The 22,026-nt window shown below is 39.3% G+C and overlaps 2 protein-coding genes, 1 non-coding gene and 1 pseudogene across 4 annotated transcripts; 3 read left to right on the forward strand and 1 right to left on the reverse strand.

Moving 5' to 3' along the window:
- Positions 1-1,135: 1,135 nt before the first annotated feature.
- On the forward strand, positions 1,136-7,407 carry LOC133892605 (actin-related protein 5-like). The gene is made up of 12 exons (XM_062333516.1): positions 1,136-1,343; positions 1,434-1,504; positions 2,133-2,257; positions 2,803-2,844; positions 3,597-3,699; positions 3,819-3,928; positions 4,533-4,642; positions 4,723-4,813; positions 5,036-5,467; positions 5,630-5,748; positions 6,297-6,633; positions 6,743-7,407. Exons 1-12 carry the CDS (start codon positions 1,243-1,245, stop codon positions 7,238-7,240), a joined length of 2,139 nt encoding a protein of 712 aa, XP_062189500.1. The 5' UTR covers positions 1,136-1,242; the 3' UTR covers positions 7,241-7,407.
- An 876-nt stretch (positions 7,408-8,283) lies between these two features.
- TRNAL-CAG (transfer RNA leucine (anticodon CAG)) lies at positions 8,284-8,364 on the forward strand. Its single transcript has one exon. It is a non-coding gene; the product is annotated as a tRNA-Leu (tRNA).
- Positions 8,365-8,596: 232 nt separating this feature from the next.
- On the forward strand, positions 8,597-10,802 carry LOC133892688 (uncharacterized). Of its 2 annotated transcripts, none has more exons than XM_062333713.1 (4): positions 8,597-8,981; positions 9,218-9,499; positions 9,690-10,313; positions 10,404-10,802. In XM_062333713.1, exons 1-4 carry the CDS (start codon positions 8,915-8,917, stop codon positions 10,481-10,483), a joined length of 1,053 nt encoding a protein of 350 aa, XP_062189697.1. In that variant the 5' UTR covers positions 8,597-8,914; the 3' UTR covers positions 10,484-10,802. The 2 variants fall into 2 exon arrangements, with proteins under 2 accessions (XP_062189697.1, XP_062189618.1); XM_062333634.1 differs by having other exon boundaries at positions 8,602-8,981; positions 9,218-9,523.
- A 372-nt stretch (positions 10,803-11,174) lies between these two features.
- LOC133887259 (uncharacterized protein P8A3.13c-like) lies at positions 11,175-16,126 on the reverse strand (annotated as a pseudogene).
- Between the last annotated feature and the right edge of the window lie 5,900 nt (positions 16,127-22,026).

Raw genomic sequence — 22,026 nt, forward strand, 5'->3', positions numbered from 1 at the left:
CTCCTAGTCTGTGGGCAATGGAAATTTTCATGTAAAAAAAATGATATCTTCAAGTTGTAATTTCTCTACAAGCCTTTTCACACTGCAAAGTAAAGTCGTATACAATTATGACCGGGAAATTTGAATAGTTATAACTGCAACTCTGCAAGTAGATGCACACACTATGCGTAAATTCTTTGCCTACCAACTATTGCATGCAATTTTTGTGCAAGCGAGGTTTTAGATACATCCACCACACGGGAAACAATGTTTCGACAAAATCCTTAAGCAAAAAGGAATTGAATGGAAGAAATAAATGATAAAGACACCAATTGTAAGGTTGAAAACGGTCAGATATACTCAGATATTGGTGTCATCCTAACCTCTACTTTCACATGGATTCAAATACAAAAGCAGATTGTTCATGATACGAACATAGGACAAATACAAATCAAACGAACAAACTGATTAAAAGTGCATGGGTAGATGGAAAAAAAACGAGTAATTTCTCTAACAAAAGAAGTAGATAACTATTTATCATGCTATGTAACATAGATATAATTGTATCATACTACTTCATGTGCCGTTATAAGATGAATATGGAAGAAAAATGTAATGTTTCCGCATCATGTGAAATTCTTTGGATACAAATACACAATTATTTGGAGTATATGTAATACGGGGATTGCACGTCAGATGTAGAGAAAACTACAGTGTAAATGATATTTTTCTAAATACGGCATGTAGAAAAGCAAAAGTGGTATAATTAATGTGTATTCACGTCTGTACATTACCTGATGAGCTACACACTAACCACGTGAAAAATACAGGGATCGTTTAGATAATCTCCCTAAAATGTCAATTGCGAAGTAACTCGAGCTTGTGAGTCGCATTAAAAAGGAATATGAAGCATATGTTTATTTTTCATACATCTTATGAAATTATCTGGATACAAATATATGTAATACAGGTCATATGTATATGTAAAGAAAATAACAGTCACATGAATATTTCCTGAATACCGTATCGGAAAGGAAATACGGTATTAACCAGCACGTATTCACGTATGTACATCCCTTGATGTCCTGCACACAAATTACGTGAGAAATCCAGGGGCTTTTGCGTTAATATTCCCCACAGTGTCAATTGCCAAGTAACTCGAGTCGCGAAGAGGACGACGACACATCAAAAGGTCAAAAGCTACCATAAGCCCCGAACCCATCTCCTCCGCCTCCGGCGAGCCCTCTCGCCGCCGCCGGCGAGATGTCGTCGGTGACCCGCCCGCCGCGGGAGACCGACTTCGCCCGCTTCTCGTCGTCCACCCCTATCGTCATCGACAACGGCGCCTCCACCTTCCGCATCGGGTAGGAGGGGCCTGCCGCGCCGGATCTCCCCAAACCCTAACCCTAGCAAGCCTCCGAGGATCTTTGTAACGCGATGGTTGCTCCGTGCAGGTGGGCGGGCGAGGCGGAGCCGCGCGTCTCATTCCGCAACGTCGTGCAGAGGCCGCGCAACCGCGGCTCGGGTACGCCACATTTTTTCTTTGAAGACGTTAATCTGTTTTGGTTCGGTGGTCGACTGAAGTGAAAAGTATAGAATTTTTGTTTTTGTGCTTGCTTAGTTGCTCCTTACTGTGTTTTTTTTAGAACTTTAGTATGCCGTATTTTTTTTTGCTGGTATTTGAATTGTGGCCAAAAGTTGTAATTGCTGTGGAAATTCAAGAGTGGTTGCACTTTTGTTTGTTTGTGTGACTTGGTTTGATCGTTGGACCGATTGGGTGGGTTGGAGAGTTCGATTCTGGTGCTACGCAAGCTGATTTCAATTAGCATGCTGCTTAGGTACTATTAGCCCCCCCCCCCCCCCCCTTTTTTTTTTGCAAGAGCTAATTTTGTTTCGGCCCACGAAATTGACTCAACGATTAAATTCATTTGATCTCAAAGACTCATAATATTGTTTATGACGATCTGATGTTACTTTCTATGCTCATTGTTGTCAATTCCTTTATAAGTTTCACGTCGTTTTGAATGAATACGTGAAAGGAACACAAATTTACTTATCTGAAGCTCTCATGCCTGTATCAATTGATAGACTTGTTAGAGGACTCACGGAAGCTTTATAATTCAACTCACTACAATTTGTTTTCCATGGTACAGGTGAAACTGTCTCAATTGTTGGGGACACTGATCCAGGTCTAACGAAGTTTTTTGATTGTACAAGATCCACAGTTCGGTCACCATTTGATGATGATGTTGTCTATCAGTTCGAGTACATGGAATATGTTCGTTATTTCTATGACATCATCCACCATTTTTTAGTTCTAAGATAGATCTATTAATGTTTCTTTTTATTCATGTTTAGTCTTGAAATAGATTAAACAGTGATAAATCTGTATGCCATCCTTCTCTAGAATACATTAAAACAATCACATTCTTTATAAATTATGTTAGAAAAGTTCATCAGGGTGAAAACATCAAAGTAATATAAATTAGGTGCTAAATGATATATTCGATGTGCATAACCTGTGTTTGGAAGTTGATGATAAACAAAACATTGTCAAAGCTAAATACCCCCTTTAAACTTTCTGGTATTGAGTATTGGCTGCATTGTGTAGCCAAATGAGCATCTCTCTTGTAACTCATATGGTCCCTATGGCACTATATGCCAATTGCAATTTTTAGGGCTCCAAGATATAGAGAACAGCATGTGACTGCTTAATTTTCAGGATCATGATGTTTTACACTCTAGGCTGTAATAATTTTGTAAAATGAACGGCTTATTATTGCTTTTAATCTTTTCAGACATGGTATTATTTTTGTATTGCAGATTCTTGACTATGGCTTTGATCGATTAGGTGCCACTTCAGAGGTGACCTGTCATTATGTTATGGCTTCTCTCCAAAACGTTTTCTATTTTTTTGGTGTTGCTATTGACTTATTATTCTGTTCTCTTTTATTTGGTAAGTTGCTTTACTTTGCATTTGAAACATAGCAAAGCTGTCAATTTCAGCTGGTCCCGTCGAATCACAAATGAGGGAACTATGGATTGTTTATATACGATGGAATTAGTTACCAGCACAGTGTGTGTAATGAATTTAATGATAGGGGGCTTTGCATTAGATGCAGATTTTAGCATGGAAGATTCTTATATGGCAGTTGAAACGTAGTTAATCAGTAGGCATTTTCACGTGAAGTATAGTGTATTAAGGTTTTCAAGAGGAACCCAAGTCTCAGTCTCTCATAACAGATGAGGCAAATGACAAGAAGTGAGTTGTATTAAGCAACTCCATTTTAGATATAACATGAACACGGGCCATTAAGTGAAGTCTCAGTTAATAAGTCTTGTCCTCCTTCCAGTACATGATAGCGGTAACCCCGGAAGAGTCGGTGCTCCTGAACCAGCATTTTCATGTTCTCATAGTGGAACCCCTGCACATCTTTTCAGTTATGTTAGTCATTGTCTGACATGCACACACATATTAGGTTTGAACAGTTAAAATACTTACAGCTCCTAACCTGTATTATCTATCTGTGTATCCTTTGAACTTCAGAAATTGTGCCTTTTCACACAAACTACTATCTGGTTGAGTGCTGTTGAAAGCTAACAATGATTCTGGACAGGTGGGCCATCCAATTCTTATGACAGAATGTGAATGCAATCCATCCTTTTCTCGAGCCCGAATGGCAGAACTACTCTTCGAGACATATAGTGTGCCATCCATTGGTAATAATTCTTAGGATCTTGATGTGCCATTTTTATGAACTACATTTGGTTTTATGGTATTAATGAACTTGGCATAAGGATGGAAATGCTAATGCTGTTTCTTCCTATCTGAGCTGTAGCATTTGGCATCGACAATTCGTTTAGTTATAAGTACAACCAGAAACTTGGAAACTGTGGAGAAGATGGGTTAGCTGTTTCCTGTGAACATGGAACTTGCCATGTTGTTCCAGTAAGTTTTTGTCCCCAAGATATGCCTTTCTCCAACTTTCGCAATATATAAATCCTTTTTGCATGTGTGGAAATATCATTGAATGCATTTTAAATTTTTGTAACTCTGGATGGATACATTTAACTGTTAAGACTATATCATTTGCTAAGTGGGTTGTCAAAAAGAGAGAAACTGCCACTACTAAGACTTTGCTCATGGGGCTACAGAGTCAGGATGCATTCTTGTTGATATCCAAACGTACTTTGTAAAATTTCTTACTCTTTTCGGGAAACTTGTTGAGTCACGCTCCCAGCCCTACAACATCAGTCAAAAGTTTGCCTTAATCTAGTGGGTGATTGCGAGAAGCTTTAGGCAGAAAAACATTTCAGTACTCTGCTGATGTTCTGCTTACCAAATTGTGCAGGTTAGACCATCCTTGGGTGTAATGTATTAATCACAATGCAGAAATTTTTCCTTGACCATCGTCCCTGAAGTAAACAATATTTTTTCCTTGGGTGTAATGTGTTTTTTTGAAATAAGTTCTTCTAAAAATTGCATTTGTGCACCTATATATTTCAAATTGAATTGTTTGTGAACTAAAAGCTTTGCTGGATTTGTTTTTCAGTTTTTAAAAGGGCAACCTGTGCTTGGGGCATGCTGCAGAACCAATGTTGGTGGACTTCACATTACTGATTTTCTGAGGCAGCTTCTCTCTCTTAAATATCCCTATCACACGTAGGTGACAGCAGTATATTTCTGTACTTCATGATATTTATTTTTCCAACCATGTAACAATACCATTTTACATTGAATAGGGCAAGTATTACATGGGAAAAGGCTGAAGAGCTGAAGAAGGAGCATTGTTATATAGCTCTTGATTATATGTCAGAGTTGCAGATATTTAAGGTAAGATATTTGTATATATTGTTCTGTTCTCATATAAAGTTTAGAATTATCGAATTCTGGTTTCAAATGCATTTGTGTAGACTTCATAGGGCTTTTCTATAGGATTCTTGCAATTCTAATTCATGACCTTGATTTTTTTTTGTCCGGAAGTATATTTATAATATGTGTTCTAGTTATTTGAACACTCTTGTAACACCATGGGTTGATCACTTTGCTTTGCAGAACAAGAAGGAAGAAGCCGAAGAGAAAACAAGGTATTGGCAGCTACCATGGGTTCCCCCACCAAAGGAAGAACCACCATCCGAGGAAGAACTTGCAAGGAAAGCAGCTTTAAAGGAAAAAGCTGGTCAACGTTTGCGAGAAATGGCTGCTGCAAAGAGGTCTCAGAAGATAGTGGAACTGGAAAAACAACTTTCTCATTTGGAGGAACTAATGGAGCAACTTGATGGAGCTGAAGAACCAGAAGCAACAGCTATTCTAGGTAGATCTGGATATCTTTCTCAGCAGGAAATCAAATCTGCTATTTTGAAAGCAACCCAGTCCCTAAGGAAAGCAAAGGGGGAGTCCAATGGTAACGAGGAGAAAGCAGATGCCTCAGGGGCTGATAAATATCCGCTTGTGTCTGTCCCTGATGAAATGTTGACACCAGAACAGGTGTGCATTTGTTCAGTTATTATCCACGGGATTTTGTTCATGTGCTTTTGGGGGCATCTGGCATGTGCATGTTGTGTGTACACTGCATATACATATTCTCCCAAGTTTAGAGACCCCCAACAACTGACCATTGGTGCATTCCACTTTTGTATATTTTACCAGTTAAAAGAAAAGAAGAAACAGATATTGCTTAAAACCACAACAGAGGGCAAAATGCGTGCCAAGCAGAAACGTGCTGAAGAGGAGGCATTGAAGGAGAAGCAAGAAGAACAGAGGCGTGCGTAAGTTGTGATATCTCCAGTCTGAAATTTATTTCCCATATGATCCTCGTACTTTCTTGCATCCAACGATAAGATCCTCCTATATGAAATTTCATGGTGCCATCTTGTTTATTTTCAACATAGTTATTTTAAAGCTACTTTTAACAATTTCTTTATTCTTCCGATATTATCCCTCGCTCATCAACGTCCAAATATAGGAGAACTACATCCTGCATTTTGCAATACTGAATAGTGATTACCCTTTAGAAACAGCATTGTTTTCAATGTTTTATGAGAACAAAGGGCCAAACCCTGCTGCTACATTGAACAGGAAAATAAAGTGTGGCTATGCACTATGTTTTATTACCATTTTATTATTATTGTCATATTAAAGATTGCGCATCTACAACTACAATTCAGTATGAATTGTCTACATCCTGTCTCAGATATATAGAGTACATGATTGGATCCACATCCTGGTTCTTATGGACAAATTATCTCAAATCTGTTATAAATATTTGCCAGACGTTCTATGCTGTTCTTGTAATCTGTTTCACTCAACTATACAGGGAGAACCCAGAGTTATACCTTGAAGAGCTTCATGCCCGATATTCAGAACTTTCTGAGAAATTGGAGCAGAGGAAGCGACAAAAAGTTAATGGCAGCCAGACAAATGGGAACTATAGTTCATCTGGTAGCGTAGGCCGTGGTGAACGGTTAAATGCAGCTCAGAAAGAAAGGATGCGGCTGCTTACTTCTGCGGCATTTGATCGGGGAAAAGGTGAGGACACTTTTGGCATGAGAGATGAAGATTGGTTAGTGTACAATAAGATGAGCAAAGGCAATGACGATGATGAGAACGACGACGATGAATCGGAACTTGTTCAAATAGCATCAAAGCTCCAGGTAACATCCCAATTTCACTAGTGCTGACAATTTTATCCTATCTTAGTTTGATTTGAAAAACCAACAATTTCTATTATAATCAGAAATCATTTTATGCCTCCATGTGCAGGAGATTGACCCTACATTTGTCTCCAAATCTGAAGCTGTTCAACTGGCTCCGGAGCCTCCCAAAGTCCGGCCTCTTACTGCAGAGGATTACAGAATTGCCATAGGGATTGAGCGGTTCCGCTGCCCTGAAGTGCTGTTCCAGCCTGGTATGATAGGAATCGACCAGGCTGGCATCGATGAGATGGTCAGCATCTCGCTCAGGAGACTAATGGAGGACGAATCTGTCAAGGAGCGCCTCTGTCAGTCCATTCTCGTCACCGGCGGGAGTTCCCTGCTCCCAGGCTTGGTCCCTCGGCTGGAATCCGGGATCCGGCAGTTCCGACCCTACCTTGCACCCCTGAAGCTTGTCAGAGCGGCTGACCCCATTCTAGATGCGTGGAGGGGCGCAGCTGCCTTTGCGGCTTCCAGTAAGTTTGGGAAACAAACTTTCAGCTTAGCAGATTACAGAGAGCATGGAGAGAACCTGTTTCATCGGTACAACATTGTTTACTCACTGTAACGTCTCTTACAGCGAATAGCAAATGATGTAGCAAATAGCAAATAACAAAACTCAGTCAGGCTATTTATTGTTTACTCACAGTAATATCATTAGCGAGCACCCAACCTCAGTCAGGCTATTTATTGACAACCAATAGCAAATGATGTAGCTGCAATTTTTCACACCTATGCAGTTAGGTAATGTTCTTTGATGATTCTAGTATATAGCAAATGTGGTGGTTTTTGACATGGTGAGGGAATGTCAGAAACTTAGAATGTGCGATGGCCACTACTTAGTTTATTTATTTCTTAACATAATTAGGTGGGAGGAAATCTTTAGTTTATTTTTTGAGTTTTGGATTGATCCAATAACTAAAAAAAAAAATACAAAACTTGCATTCCTACACATGATCAAGCTGAGGCCCGTGCAGTCACGCCCTTGTGCGCTTGGTTAAGAGCAGGTTAGCTGAGTGCCATACGAGAGATGAAGCAGTTGCACCTCGCCGGGAGCTCCTCGGAGCCGGACGACGGGCAGGTCACGTAGTCGACTTGCAGGCAGTACTGGGGGCAAGGGTGCGCGGCCTCCATGCTCTCTTGGCCCTGCCCCAGCAGCACAGCACCTTCGTCCACAGTTGCAAACACCGCAGGCATCAACCACAGTACATTTATGCACAAAAAATAGGGTGTCTAGTACCGGCACTCGATTTTTCCTCCTAATCATGTAATAGTTGTCATATAGAAACATATATGGTTTGCTGGAGTAGAACCTGTGATCTAATCTATTCCTTGGAGTTTAAGATAATATCATAGGAAGACGTTAAGATCAGGAGCTCTTACCAATTAGGAGGAGAACGCAGGTTATGTGCAGCCTAGCCTGGTGGTAGCCATGCCTTCACGCTTGAGCGCTGATTGTGGTAAGAGCACTTCAAGGTGTTGGTTCACTCATCGACTGGCCTCTTATATATTGGGTTCAAGCTTTAAGAGTGATGATGTGTAAACTTGTGGCGAAACACACACTTTTCGTTTTTTCAAGTCAATACAATATTAATAATAATAAGATCAGTCGTCAAGATGGCCGAGTTGGTCTAAGGCGCCAGTTTCAGGTACTGGTCCGAAAGGGCATGGGTTCGAATCCCATTCTTGACAAAACTTTTTTTTCCCGTCTCATAACTTTTTTTTGGGGTACGAAGTAAGGCTATTTTTGTTTTATTGAACACAACTCTGTCGTTTAATTCAAGAAGGCCCAAAATTGGCCATGAATATTTTTAGGGGCAAATTGATGGTGATGACATTGTTTGTAACAGTTCTGTAAATATTTTGGGCACGGCTTGTCGGCTAACGGAGATGAATACATAGATGCCTACTGCATGCTGTAGGATTCTAACTCTGGTATCGAAAGCAAGAAACGCAAAAGGCATGGAGTATCTATCTTGGCAAAGATATGAATCTCGTTTTGATCTCGTCCCTACATTGGAGGGCTCCAAGGATGCGGCACAAAAGCCTCGTCTCCCTCCGACCACCAGACAGCCCCCAAGAATAGCGAGGCAGAACGTATCCACTCCCCCAGAATTTACCCGTACCACAGCTATAACACACGACGTTTCCCTCAAGCTTTTGGCCTTACCGGCACAGCTCCGCGTAGCTCCTCCCAAGTTTTTGGATTTAGATTAGGATCCGGTGTAGCTCCTGCACAAACATGAGTGAAATCAGAAAACTAAAGCGCGGGATCAGCACCAAACGGGGCGACCACCTCGTCCAAAACGGTAAAAGATTTTGTCTCCTGCAATTCTTTTCGACCCCGGTTTCAATTCATACTACTCCTCGCATGTTCTCATGACATATTTTACATCGAGAACATTTTTGCTTGGTCGATGTCTTTTCGATCTTTTGCGGAGCAAGATGTTTTGGTGCTCACCTTCTGAGAAGTGGAGACTGATCGGATGTGGAATCGTTCTCCTCTGCATCTCTGGTAGCTTGATCGAGGTGACCTCATTTGCAGGCCAACGTCCATCTGATGAATGGGAGGAGCAACAACGTTATTGGCCTTCCCCGCGGGCGCCACCGGTGAGCCCGACAGAATCTCCGCGGACCCCAGGTGGGAGCCAGAAGAAGGCGGTGCTGGGCAAGGTGAAGAGCAAAGCTAAGAAATGGATGCACCTGCTGCATCACAAGAAGAAGCCCGCGCAAGAGGAGATGATGTGGACGCCCAAGGCTGGGCCAACTGCAGAGGACATCAAGGGCAGGGAGGAACAGCAAAATGCTGAGCACCATGGGACCCCCAGTAAAGCTCGACATCCACCTTCCTGTATGTCAGTCATAAACTCAGGATATCATATGGCACCAAATCAGTTGTTGGTTGAAATGAAATATCACCTGCATATCTCTAGTTGAATTCAGTGGAGACGTCAATTATAGCATGGCTTCGCTATGATGGAGGTTGCATGATAAATGTTTTGCAATGTGCATTGCAGCGGATGATTTGGAGAGGACACCTGAGGTGTTCATGGAAGCATCACCAAGACAGAATTCACCAGTCCCGAGCCCCACTGCGCACAAGGAACAATCATACTTCAAGGTCAGCAGCAGGTTTGAGTCAGAAATGAAGGAAGCCAATGACATGCTGAGGGAATCAAAGCAGCTCCGTATCAACACAACCAAGCCAAAGACTGTAACATTCGCGCCAACCTTAGAACGCGAGCTAGGGAATGAAAAGAATGGCTGGAGCAGCAGGGAACTATCTGTAACAGCAACCGAGGTATTCCGAAATGCATACGCTACAGTCTATCAGGCAGCCCTCAAGATGATCTCTAAAATCCAAGAAATAATTGTTGCATATAATATCGATAGAAGGCACATGCTAGAGAAGGTAATATCAGTCAATAGATACCTGCTGTTGAATCTGGAACCTGGACAAGATGATAAGATACTCTCAGAAGTCATGACTGAGGCTGTCCTCAATCTGTTCGACACATGGAGTGAGAGTGTTGAGAGGCCTTTGGTACAAAGAGCAAAGGAAATCTCTTCTTGGTTCCTGCATGAAGGAAGAGAAGAAACACCTCCTGTTCCACTGTCTACACATCCTTGTGTGTATGAAGGTAAGACTAACCGAGTGTGCAAGAGTAATCCTTCCTATCAGTAAAACATTATTATTGGATTAGCAATGATCGAAATTTAATGCAATGCAGATGCAGAAGAATTTTATTCCTTAGAGAATGAACTACATCTTGAAGCATGGGATCAAGACATTATGAAACAACGTCAGTAGAGAGTTGTTTACCTGACAATGTCTGGATGCTGAAGGCAGAGACAGAGCGTGCCCCAAGTTTACTTTGTTCATAGAATTACATCACAGTGAAAACATCCTACAATCGTTGCAAGTGAAACCAAAAGGAAGTTTCTGCAGAAGAATACAATCATCAATCTTGATTAAGTTTCTCTTCAGATACATCTCAACATCATGATTGTATCAGAAATTGTTTTTGCCGTGTATGTAATTAGGACCACAATGTATATAGCATAGAAATAGAAAACCTGAACTGCAGAGCGACATTTATAAGAGGTATAAACATTTCTTTGAATCGACATTTATTCGTCACATCATGTCACATTGAATTTGGGCACAACATATCATGATCAACACATCCACGTCACATTGATACGTAGAAGGTGAGAATTGAATCCTGATTGGCTAAGTGACAACCATCTTCACTAGTCAATGTATCTCAAGGAGATTTTCAACACAAATAGAATAAAAAAAATAAAATCCATATGCATCTTTTCAGATTACAAAGGGGCAAATTGCATAACTACTTAGTCGTACTGGAAAACAATGTTACATAACATGCCATCTTGTCTCTTTTAATGGGACAACATTATGAACTAAGAGTTCAGTACACACAATGTTTATGTTAATATTGGACATGCAGAAAGTTCGAGCATAGAACGCATTGTGCCTGTCACTGTAGCTCATATGAAGAAAATGTGAATCCAGAATGTTTCTCATTGGTACACTTCAGTTCAAGCTTCTGAAATGGACCGCAAAAAAAGAGAACAAAATGTTTACACCAGCCCAACTTCTACATTAATGAATCACATCCTATTGTAATGCAAGAAACAAATGGTTGAAAAAATATTTATTACATGCTATTTGGATCGTAAAGAAAAACCGCTAATAGAGCCATCACTACAAGAAAAGCAGACATAGTAGAAACCAGTGATGGTTAACTGAAAGGACAATGATGTCGTATAGAGGGGGTGAATAGGTGTTTTTTTTCAAAATTCGTCCTCTTTTACCGTTGGCCTAAACTTGCAGCAGAATAAAAACTAACGGATTTTCACAAGTGAAAAAAACCTAAACATGCTAGGCTCAACTAGTGCACAGTCACCCTAAATAAGTGTGAAAGTTACAATCCTAAGGTGACAAAAATTATTCAATTCTAGCAAAAGATATACAAGAAAACATTAATTGAAAAAAGCTAAAAATACTGTTCACCAGAGTATCCGGGTTGTACAGTTCTGGAACCTCCGGGTAATTCCGGAATCTCCGGGGTCTGTATAAAAACTAGCTCGAAACTGAAATTAAACAACGCCTAAAGAGTTCTAGTTCAAACCAAATAAAGTCGTGTGTTCCAATTTATGATTCCAAGTAGATCCATGGAGAATCTACAATCAAAAACACACAAATGAGTAGATCGAGCAATATGCATAAATATTGAGTAAGAACTCAAATGTAAACAAACCGAAGTGGAGACACAAAGATTTATTTCCCGAAGTTCGGATTCACCACTATGAATCCTACATCTCTATTGAGGAAGCTCCAATGAGCCGAGTCTCTTTCAACTGCTTTCCTCGATCCACTAGCTTTATCTCTTTCCTTGCGGAGACGAGATCGACCTTCAAAAACTTTCCCGCGGCTCACCACACGCACGGGAGCTCGCCGGGCAACACCTAGCCGGCTAGGAGGCTTCGCCTCCAAGAGTAACAAATGCTTCACGAACTTCTTGCCGATGAACTCAAGTGCTCAAGATTGGATTTTAGCTCACTTGCATCCGATCTTCCAATCTCTCAACACAACTCACTTTTCTTCTCAAATCTCTTACTAAAATGGAGTGGGAAGTAGTTCTTTTGGCTCTAAAAGGTTTTTCTTTTGTGCCCTTGCAACTGCCCCAAAAGATGGGGTGAGGGGGTATAAATATTCAACCCCCCAAAACTAGCCGTTACAACACTTTTTTACTGACCCGGAGACTCTGGGTTGGCATAGGAAAGTTTAACCGAGAACCCCTGATCGGAACTCAACCCAGACTCCGAAACCCAGAGTATCCAGGTCCACCCGGAGACTCCGGGTGAACTAAACAGCCCCAAACCGAGACCTCCCCTCGGAACCTCACCTGGAGACTCTGGATAACCCGGAGTATCCCGGTTCAGCACAGCTGACCCTCTAAAAACGGCGATAACTTTTGATCCGAAGTTTGATTTCGACGATTTTGGATTCTATGGAAAGCTTATTCAGAGGGCTACATATATCAACTGAATTTATGACCTCAAACACATTGGATCAAATTAGAAACACTCTGAAACTCAATTCAGATACTTTTACACTTTCTACACCGGGATTTATAAAAAGAACTCTCACTTGGGTTTGATTAGAAACTCTTGAGCACTAAGATATAACAATTACTCTACATTGTATCCCTCTTAATAGTACGGCATACCTATACTCAAATTTAAATGTAAAACTCGTTTGGAGCAATTTGAGCATTTGACTACTTTCAAGTACCGCTTCTTTCATTCAAACATTGAGGGTTGCTAACTTCCATATAATCTTCACTCTATCTCTTCTTGATTCTTCATATGATTGAAGCGAATCATTCATAGCTTTCCATGGCCTCACACGGTCCATTGGCGTAAAGCCTTCATCCGCTTTTCACCACTGCCTTGGTCCTTCGACGTCAAGGCATTTGCTTGTCCTTCACCACGGATAGTCCATCGCACCCGAGTCTTGTTTGCCCTTCACCGTATTGCCATAGAAAACCACTTTATATTTGACATATTTAAGAAATTTACTTTATCAAATATGGAGTCCACTCTTGTTCTTTACTCTTGGCATATATGATTTCAATTCAACTCATGCCTTCTTATAGATCATAACCCCAACTCACTCTCAAACATAAAACACATGGGTTAGTCCATAAAATATAATTGATAACTTTTGTACCTTAAGTTACTTGATCTCCACACGTAACTTATTAGCCTTCATGCATATTGTCAATCTTCATATAGAACCTAACCCTACTTATTCTTAAGCATATAGCATACGGGTTAGTCCATAAAACTCTATTGATAATGTTATATCTTTAGTTACTTGATCTCCACAGGTAACTTAGCCCAAGTTTATTACCAATCTTATTGAGCTTTTCATTCTCCTTATGAGCATCACTAAGAGCTCAATGACAACGATATATTTCTTTTGTTTTCATGGTATTTCTCAGGAAATCCATGATTCATCACTTATGCATGTCATATGGAATAACCTAATAGCAATTCTTAATACAATTGTTAGTCCATAGGTATTGTCATCACTTACGCGAGCATCACCTAGAGCTCATTCATCTTGATGCATTTTCAATCTCCCAATTCACCTAGATCTCATGTATATATCTCAATGCATTGCCTATGGAACAATCTACTAACAACTCAACCCATTGTTAGTTTATAGGTATTGTCATTAATTACCAAAATCACATATAAGGACTAGATGCACTTTAATTAACCCACAGTCAACTCCAACATTGACAAAGTACAACTCTTTCCATCTCTGCATGTACCATTAGAGAAATGGTAATTAATAATATCTATACATGAACAAATGAACAGGTTGGGTAGTGCAATATCATAAATATATGAGGATAATTGCTAATGTCCAAAGACTTACCACCACCTGTCTCGATCTGACTCTGCAGGAAGAGTGCAATGAGAACATACCCTCAAAAGATTCATGATGATTGACAACACTAAGTTAGGTAACCAATTACCAGAACATGAGTAAATGATAAGAACTTGGATCAGTGCCTTATATCATCCTATGGTCTGCAAAATAGAAAGAAGAAAGATGTGTTTGCAAGTAAGATGGGAATGCAACCCAGCATCAGGAGATATAAATTATGGTATTAACATAAACATCAATACTCACGATGCCTCCCACTTGCCAGTGAAAAATGTGTAATTTTTAGCATCTACAGTCTCCCCCTCCCAAAATGTCACTACCTAGTAATAGAGAGCCAATAAGCGAAGTTAAGTTCATGAATAGAATGTATCAGCTATATAAACCTAGCAATTTCTTGTAGTAACTGTAAACAACAGCACAAATTTGTACAGCGTTTCCAAAAATCCAGTCTCACACTCTGGCGAGACAATTATTCTCTAGTTCATCTGTAAAAGATCTACGGCACACAACTATTCATCTAGAAAATCTGATAAATATTGTTTGCAATGCACAGTGTCACAATCAGACAGTGTGCCACAATAAGAAAACAAAATAGCTGATTTTGTAATTTTATTAAACAAGTTGGTTTGCAGATGTATATAAATGCTTTCTTAAGGAAAAGGTTTAGCATATAAAGTTCAGAGTCAAAGTGAATGAACAAACGAGTTGTTCACAGGTCTTTGCTAATGGAACATTAAGTGCTTAAATTGTCTCACATAAATTACCCTATTCAAGATCACAACCATGGATGCGCACATTACTTTCCATGCTTCATCCTTCGGTATACTTGAAACGTTTTGAGTTTCAGCAAAACACTGAAAGAAAGATACAAGTTGATTTGGTCAATGTCATCTCTTAAGGCTTCAAGAAGCCCACGCAATGTCACAACCATGAACTTGAGGAATGGGTAAGTATACAAATTCAGTTTGCACATTCCAAGCTAACACGAATCCACAACCTATGTTCCTAAACACCAAAGAGACTTCACATTTGCTTTATGAGAGGACATGATGGAAGGACACAATTGATACCATAGAAGTAACTCTCGGTGAACTTGCATATAGTAGCTCATTTCGGCCATGGGCTTTTCAAGAAAAAGTAACTCAGACTTGAAGGATCACATTCTGAGCCAAAATTTGAAATTCAAACAGCGAAATAAAAACACTTACTCTTCCAACACTTAAGAGTGAACAGCTAGGAGGAGATGGTTGTCCAACATTTACATCTTGACCTGAAAACGGTATTTTAATCAGTATGGCATGTTGACTTATCAAGATTAATAAAATCACAATAAGGCTATCAAGGTTTCAGATGCAAAGAAAATCATAATTTGATTGTATTTTTTAGGTTAACTGGCTCTTCGAGAAACACAACATGAATTGGTTTTCTGACAACCATCAATCAGTAACAGAAAATCTGAAATGACGTTTTCTAAACCCGGAATCTCATATGAACTGTGATCTCAGGGCACCTAACTCAGCATGACCATGAATGATCAAAACCAGGCAAACTAACAACGCTTGAATATCTAGGGAGGCTTCCTAAAACACTTGGCACCTCGAAAACATTTCGATGGATAAAAACCATCAACCCACTACAGTTGCAGCACCATCTAAATTCTCCGAAGCAGTAATTTACACAGTTGAAAGGATCAAAACCGCCCAAATCAGCACCAAACTACAGTTGTTCAAACTATAGCTAACTTAGACCAATCTCGATTATGAAAAATAAATCCTCGATTAGACTCCAAAGGAGTCGCATCGCGTGATCAAGCCAACACAATTGAGAGATCAAGCATGGGATCTAAACCTGGGTGAACCGGACAAGCCTAACATGCCCGAAGAGCATAGATATTGGAGAGGAGGGAAGGGAACCTGATGAAGGCTGGGAGGAAAGGGTGGCGGTGTCGACCACCCTCACCGGCATCCTCGGTAGCGGCAACGGGTGAGGTTGCCGGCAACGAGGAAGAGTGTGCCTCTTGTTTGAGAATAGTAACAGTTGTGGTTTGCTGCCTCGTTTGTTTGGAGGATGGGGACACTGTTGTTTTGTTATGGGGACAATCGCCAAAAATGTCCTCATCAACCTTTTTTTTTCAAATTACACATGTGTGAGTAAATACATCGTTTTATAATAGGTTTGATCAAACCTTTTAAACTTTAATTATTAAAACCTTAAAATCATATAGAATATATATATATATATATATATATCACAAATTAATAGGTTTTATACATATATTTTAATAGAAATTAGTGGTAAAGTTATGCATTAGAGATCCTATGTTATTCAAAACTATATGTATTTATGAATAGAAAGAGAATATCATTAAAAAACTTGCATGATACCATCTAAAACATCTTATATTTTTTGCTAGTATATAAAAAAATCTTACATGATACTAATAAATAAACATTGCCAGAGCAATTCTCCTTAGCCAAACAGGCTTGCTTGCTACTGCTAGCCTTCCTTTTTTTCAATTTTCTTTGTTGGGAAAAGAGGTCAACTGTCATCTTATCCTAGAGATATTGCAAGGCCCATCGGCTAATAAGGGTGTGTTTGGTTGATTGAGAGTCTATTTGGTTTGCTGTATTCGACCATGGGCTTTTCAAGAAAAAGTAACTCAGACTTGAAGGATCACATTCTGAGCCAAAATTTGAAATTCAAACAGCGAAATAAAAACACTTACTCTTCCAACACTTAAGAGTGAACAGCTAGGAGGAGATGGTTGTCCAACATTTACATCTTGACCTGAAAACGGTATTTTAATCAGTATGGCATGTTGACTTATCAAGATTAATAAAATCACAATAAGGCTATCAAGGTTTCAGATGCAAAGAAAATCATAATTTGATTGTATTTTTTAGGTTAACTGGCTCTTCGAGAAACACAACATGAATTGGTTTTCTGACAACCATCAATCAGTAACAGAAAATCTGAAATGACGTTTTCTAAACCCGGAATCTCATATGAACTGTGATCTCAGGGCACCTAACTCAGCATGACCATGAATGATCAAAACCAGGCAAACTAACAACGCTTGAATATCTAGGGAGGCTTCCTAAAACACTTGGCACCTCGAAAACATTTCGATGGATAAAAACCATCAACCCACTACAGTTGCAGCACCATCTAAATTCTCCGAAGCAGTAATTTACACAGTTGAAAGGATCAAAACCGCCCAAATCAGCACCAAACTACAGTTGTTCAAACTATAGCTAACTTAGACCAATCTCGATTATGAAAAATAAATCCTCGATTAGACTCCAAAGGAGTCGCATCGCGTGATCAAGCCAACACAATCGAGAGATCAAGCATGGGATCTAAACCTGGGTGAACCGGACAAGCCTAACATGCCCGAAGAGCATAGATATTGGAGAGGAGGGAAGGGAACCTGATGAAGGCTGGGAGGAAAGGGTGGCGGTGTCGACCACCCTCACCGGCATCCTCGGTAGCGGCAACGGGTGAGGTTGCCGGCAACGAGGAAGAGTGTGCCTCTTGTTTGAGAATAGTAACAGTTGTGGTTTGCTGCCTCGTTTGTTCGGAGGATGGGGACACTGTTGTTTTGTTATGGGGACAATCGCCAAAAATGTCCTCATCAACCTTTTTTTTTCAAATTACACATGTGTGAGTAAATACATCGTTTTATAATAGGTTTGATCAAACCTTTTAAACTTTAATTATTAAAACCTTAAAATCATATAGAATATATATATATATATATATATCACAAATTAATAGGTTTTATACATATATTTTAATAGAAATTAGTGGTAAAGTTATGCATTAGAGATCCTATGTTATTCAAAACTATATGTATTTATGAATAGAAAGAGAATATCATTAAAAAACTTGCATGATACCATCTAAAACATCTTATATTTTTTGCTAGTATATAAAAAAATCTTACATGATACTAATAAATAAACATTGCCAGAGCAATTCTCCTTAGCCAAACAGGCTTGCTTGCTACTGCTAGCCTTCCTTTTTTTCAATTTTCTTTGTTGGGAAAAGAGGTCAACTGTCATCTTATCCTAGAGATATTGCAAGGCCCATCGGCTAATAAGGGTGTGTTTGGTTGATTGAGAGTCTATTTGGTTTGCTGTATTCGACCATGGGCTTTTCAAGAAAAAGTAACTCAGACTTGAAGGATCACATTCTGAGCCAAAATTTGAAATTCAAACAGCGAAATAAAAACACTTACTCTTCCAACACTTAAGAGTGAACAGCTAGGAGGAGATGGTTGTCCAACATTTACATCTTGACCTGAAAACGGTATTTTAATCAGTATGGCATGTTGACTTATCAAGATTAATAAAATCACAATAAGGCTATCAAGGTTTCAGATGCAAAGAAAATCATAATTTGATTGTATTTTTTAGGTTAACTGGCTCTTCGAGAAACACAACATGAATTGGTTTTCTGACAACCATCAATCAGTAACAGAAAATCTGAAATGACGTTTTCTAAACCCGGAATCTCATATGAACTGTGATCTCAGGGCACCTAACTCAGCATGACCATGAATGATCAAAACCAGGCAAACTAACAACGCTTGAATATCTAGGGAGGCTTCCTAAAACACTTGGCACCTCGAAAACATTTCGATGGATAAAAACCATCAACCCACTACAGTTGCAGCACCATCTAAATTCTCCGAAGCAGTAATTTACACAGTTGAAAGGATCAAAACCGCCCAAATCAGCACCAAACTACAGTTGTTCAAACTATAGCTAACTTAGACCAATCTCGATTATGAAAAATAAATCCTCGATTAGACTCCAAAGGAGTCGCATCGCGTGATCAAGCCAACACAATCGAGAGATCAAGCATGGGATCTAAACTTGGGTGAACCGGACAAGCCTAACATGCCCGAAGAGCATAGATATTGGAGAGGAGGGAAGGGAACCTGATGAAGGCTGGGAGGAAAGGGTGGCGGTGTCGACCACCCTCACCGGCATCCTCGGTAGCGGCAACGGGTGAGGTTGCCGGCAACGAGGAAGAGTGTGCCTCTTGTTTGAGAATAGTAACAGTTGTGGTTTGCTGCCTCGTTTGTTCGGAGGATGGGGACACTGTTGTTTTGTTATGGGGACAATCGCCAAAAATGTCCTCATCAACCTTTTTTTTTCAAATTACACATGTGTGAGTAAATACATCGTTTTATAATAGGTTTGATCAAACCTTTTAAACTTTAATTATTAAAACCTTAAAATCATATAGAATATATATATATATATATCACAAATTAATAGGTTTTATACATATATTTTAATAGAAATTAGTGGTAAAGTTATGCATTAGAGATCCTATGTTATTCAAAACTATATGTATTTATGAATAGAAAGAGAATATCATTAAAAAACTTGCATGATACCATCTAAAACATCTTATATTTTTTGCTAGTATATAAAAAAATCTTACATGATACTAATAAATAAACATTGCCAGAGCAATTCTCCTTAGCCAAACAGGCTTGCTTGCTACTGCTAGCCTTCCTTTTTTTCAATTTTCTTTGTTGGGAAAAGAGGTCAACTGTCATCTTATCCTAGAGATATTGCAAGGCCCATCGGCTAATAAGGGTGTGTTTGGTTGATTGAGAGTCTATTTGGTTTGCTGTATTAGACCATGAGCTTTTCAAGAAAAAGTAACTCAGACTTGAAGGATCACATTCTGAGCCAAAATTTGAAATTCAAACAGCGAAATAAAAACACTTACTCTTCCAACACTTAAGAGTGAACAGCTAGGAGGAGATGGTTGTCCAACATTTACATCTTGACCTGAAAACGGTATTTTAATCAGTATGGCATGTTGACTTATCAAGATTAATAAAATCACAATAAGGCTATCAAGGTTTCAGATGCAAAGAAAATCATAATTTGATTGTATTTTTTAGGTTAACTGGCTCTTCGAGAAACACAACATGAATTGGTTTTCTGACAACCATCAATCAGTAACAGAAAATCTGAAATGACGTTTTCTAAACCCGGAATCTCATATGAACTGTGATCTCAGGGCACCTAACTCAGCATGACCATGAATGATCAAAACCAGGCAAACTAACAACGCTTGAATATCTAGGGAGGCTTCCTAAAACACTTGGCACCTCGAAAACATTTCGATGGATAAAAACCATCAACCCACTACAGTTGCAGCACCATCTAAATTCTCCGAAGCAGTAATTTACACAGTTGAAAGGATCAAAACCGCCCAAATCAGCACCAAACTACAGTTGTTCAAACTATAGCTAACTTAGACCAATCTCGATTATGAAAAATAAATCCTCGATTAGACTCCAAAGGAGTCGCATCGCGTGATCAAGCCAACACAATCGAGAGATCAAGCATGGGATCTAAACCTGGGTGAACCGGACAAGCCTAACATGCCCGAAGAGCATAGATATTGGAGAGGAGGGAAGGGAACCTGATGAAGGCTGGGAGGAAAGGGTGGCGGTGTCGACCACCCTCACCGGCATCCTCGGTAGCGGCAACGGGTGAGGTTGCCGGCAACGAGGAAGAGTGTGCCTCTTGTTCGAGAATAGTAACAGTTGTGGTTTGCTGCCTCGTTTGTTCGGAGGATGGGGACACTGTTGTTTTGTTATGGGGACAATCGCCAAAAATGTCCTCATCAACCTTTTTTTTTCAAATTACACATGTGTGAGTAAATACATCGTTTTATAATAGGTTTGATCAAACCTTTTAAACTTTAATTATTAAAACCTTAAAATCATATAGAATATATATATATATATCACAAATTAATAGGTTTTATACATATTTTAATAGAAATTAGTGGTAAAGTTATGCATTAGAGATCCTATGTTATTCAAAACTATATGTATTTATGAATAGAAAGAGAATATCATTAAAAAACTTGCATGATACCATCTAAAACATCTTATATTTTTTGCTAGTATATAAAAAAATCTTACATGATACTAATAAATAAACATTGCCAGAGCAATTCTCCTTAGCCAAACAGGCTTGCTTGCTACTGCTAGCCTTCCTTTTTTTCAATTTTCTTTGTTGGGAAAAGAGGTCAACTGTCATCTTATCCTAGAGATATTGCAAGGCCCATCGGCTAATAAGGGTGTGTTTGGTTGATTGAGAGTCTATTTGGTTTGCTGTATTCGAGTCTGTATATATGAGAAATTTATATTTGTTTATGCATTTCCGTATAGAAGTCTATTTGGTTACTATATAGCAGATACAACCTGCATGAGTCATCCTGGCTATACGATACATTTAAATCGAACTTCACTCGCATCTAGACAAGGCGGATGCAGGTTGCATGAGTTACAATGTCAGTAAGACTCACTCATCAGTCTCAGGTCATAGAATCATTACATCCACTTATACAGGTAGCCAAACACCTTCACAAGTTCACTGCATCCGTCATTGCATCTGCTCATACTGACAAACAAACACTCTTCTCAAGAGCTATACAGCTCCCCCAGCATACTTCCACTCAGGCAGGCTATACGATGCAACCCCTCTTTTGTAATTAAACAGTTTGTAATTAAACACACCCTAAATGAATCGATACATGTATGAGTTGGTACATGATCTCAGCACATCCTAGTGTTTAGTTCGTTGAATCGCATTATTCCATCTAGGGTGAGATGATTCAGATTCTTAGAATATACCGAGAAGATGTTGAACTGAGTCGTGAGGTAAAATCGACCAAACAATCCCGTACAGGTTCTGTCAACTCCGTTAATAACATATGGTTAGTGATGATTAGTAACTATCGATGGTTTTTAAAGATTTTTAGTTAAATATTAGTTACAATTAGATATTATTAATCATAACTAATTATTATTATAGGTATTT

The sequence above is a fragment of the Phragmites australis genome, chromosome 1, assembly GCF_958298935.1.
Source record: "Phragmites australis chromosome 1, lpPhrAust1.1, whole genome shotgun sequence".
Lineage (NCBI taxonomy): Eukaryota > Viridiplantae > Streptophyta > Magnoliopsida > Poales > Poaceae > Phragmites > Phragmites australis.

Bases quoted from the DNA above. Each gene is read 5' to 3' on its own strand.
- LOC133892605 (XM_062333516.1), top strand. From the start codon at position 1,243: ATGTCGTCGGTGACCCGCCCGCCGCGGGAGACCGACTTCGCCCGCTTC. The intron at 1,505-2,132 runs GTACGCCACATT...TCCATGGTACAG, and splicing joins GCCGCGCAACCGCGGCTCGG to GTGAAACTGTCTCAATTGTT. The intron at 5,468-5,629 runs GTGTGCATTTGT...ATATTTTACCAG, and splicing joins AAATGTTGACACCAGAACAG to TTAAAAGAAAAGAAGAAACA.
- LOC133892688 (XM_062333634.1), top strand. From the start codon at position 8,915: ATGAGTGAAATCAGAAAACTAAAGCGCGGGATCAGCACCAAACGGGGC. The intron at 9,524-9,689 runs GTATGTCAGTCA...TGTGCATTGCAG, and splicing joins AGCTCGACATCCACCTTCCT to CGGATGATTTGGAGAGGACA. The intron at 10,314-10,403 runs GTAAGACTAACC...AATGCAATGCAG, and splicing joins ACATCCTTGTGTGTATGAAG to ATGCAGAAGAATTTTATTCC.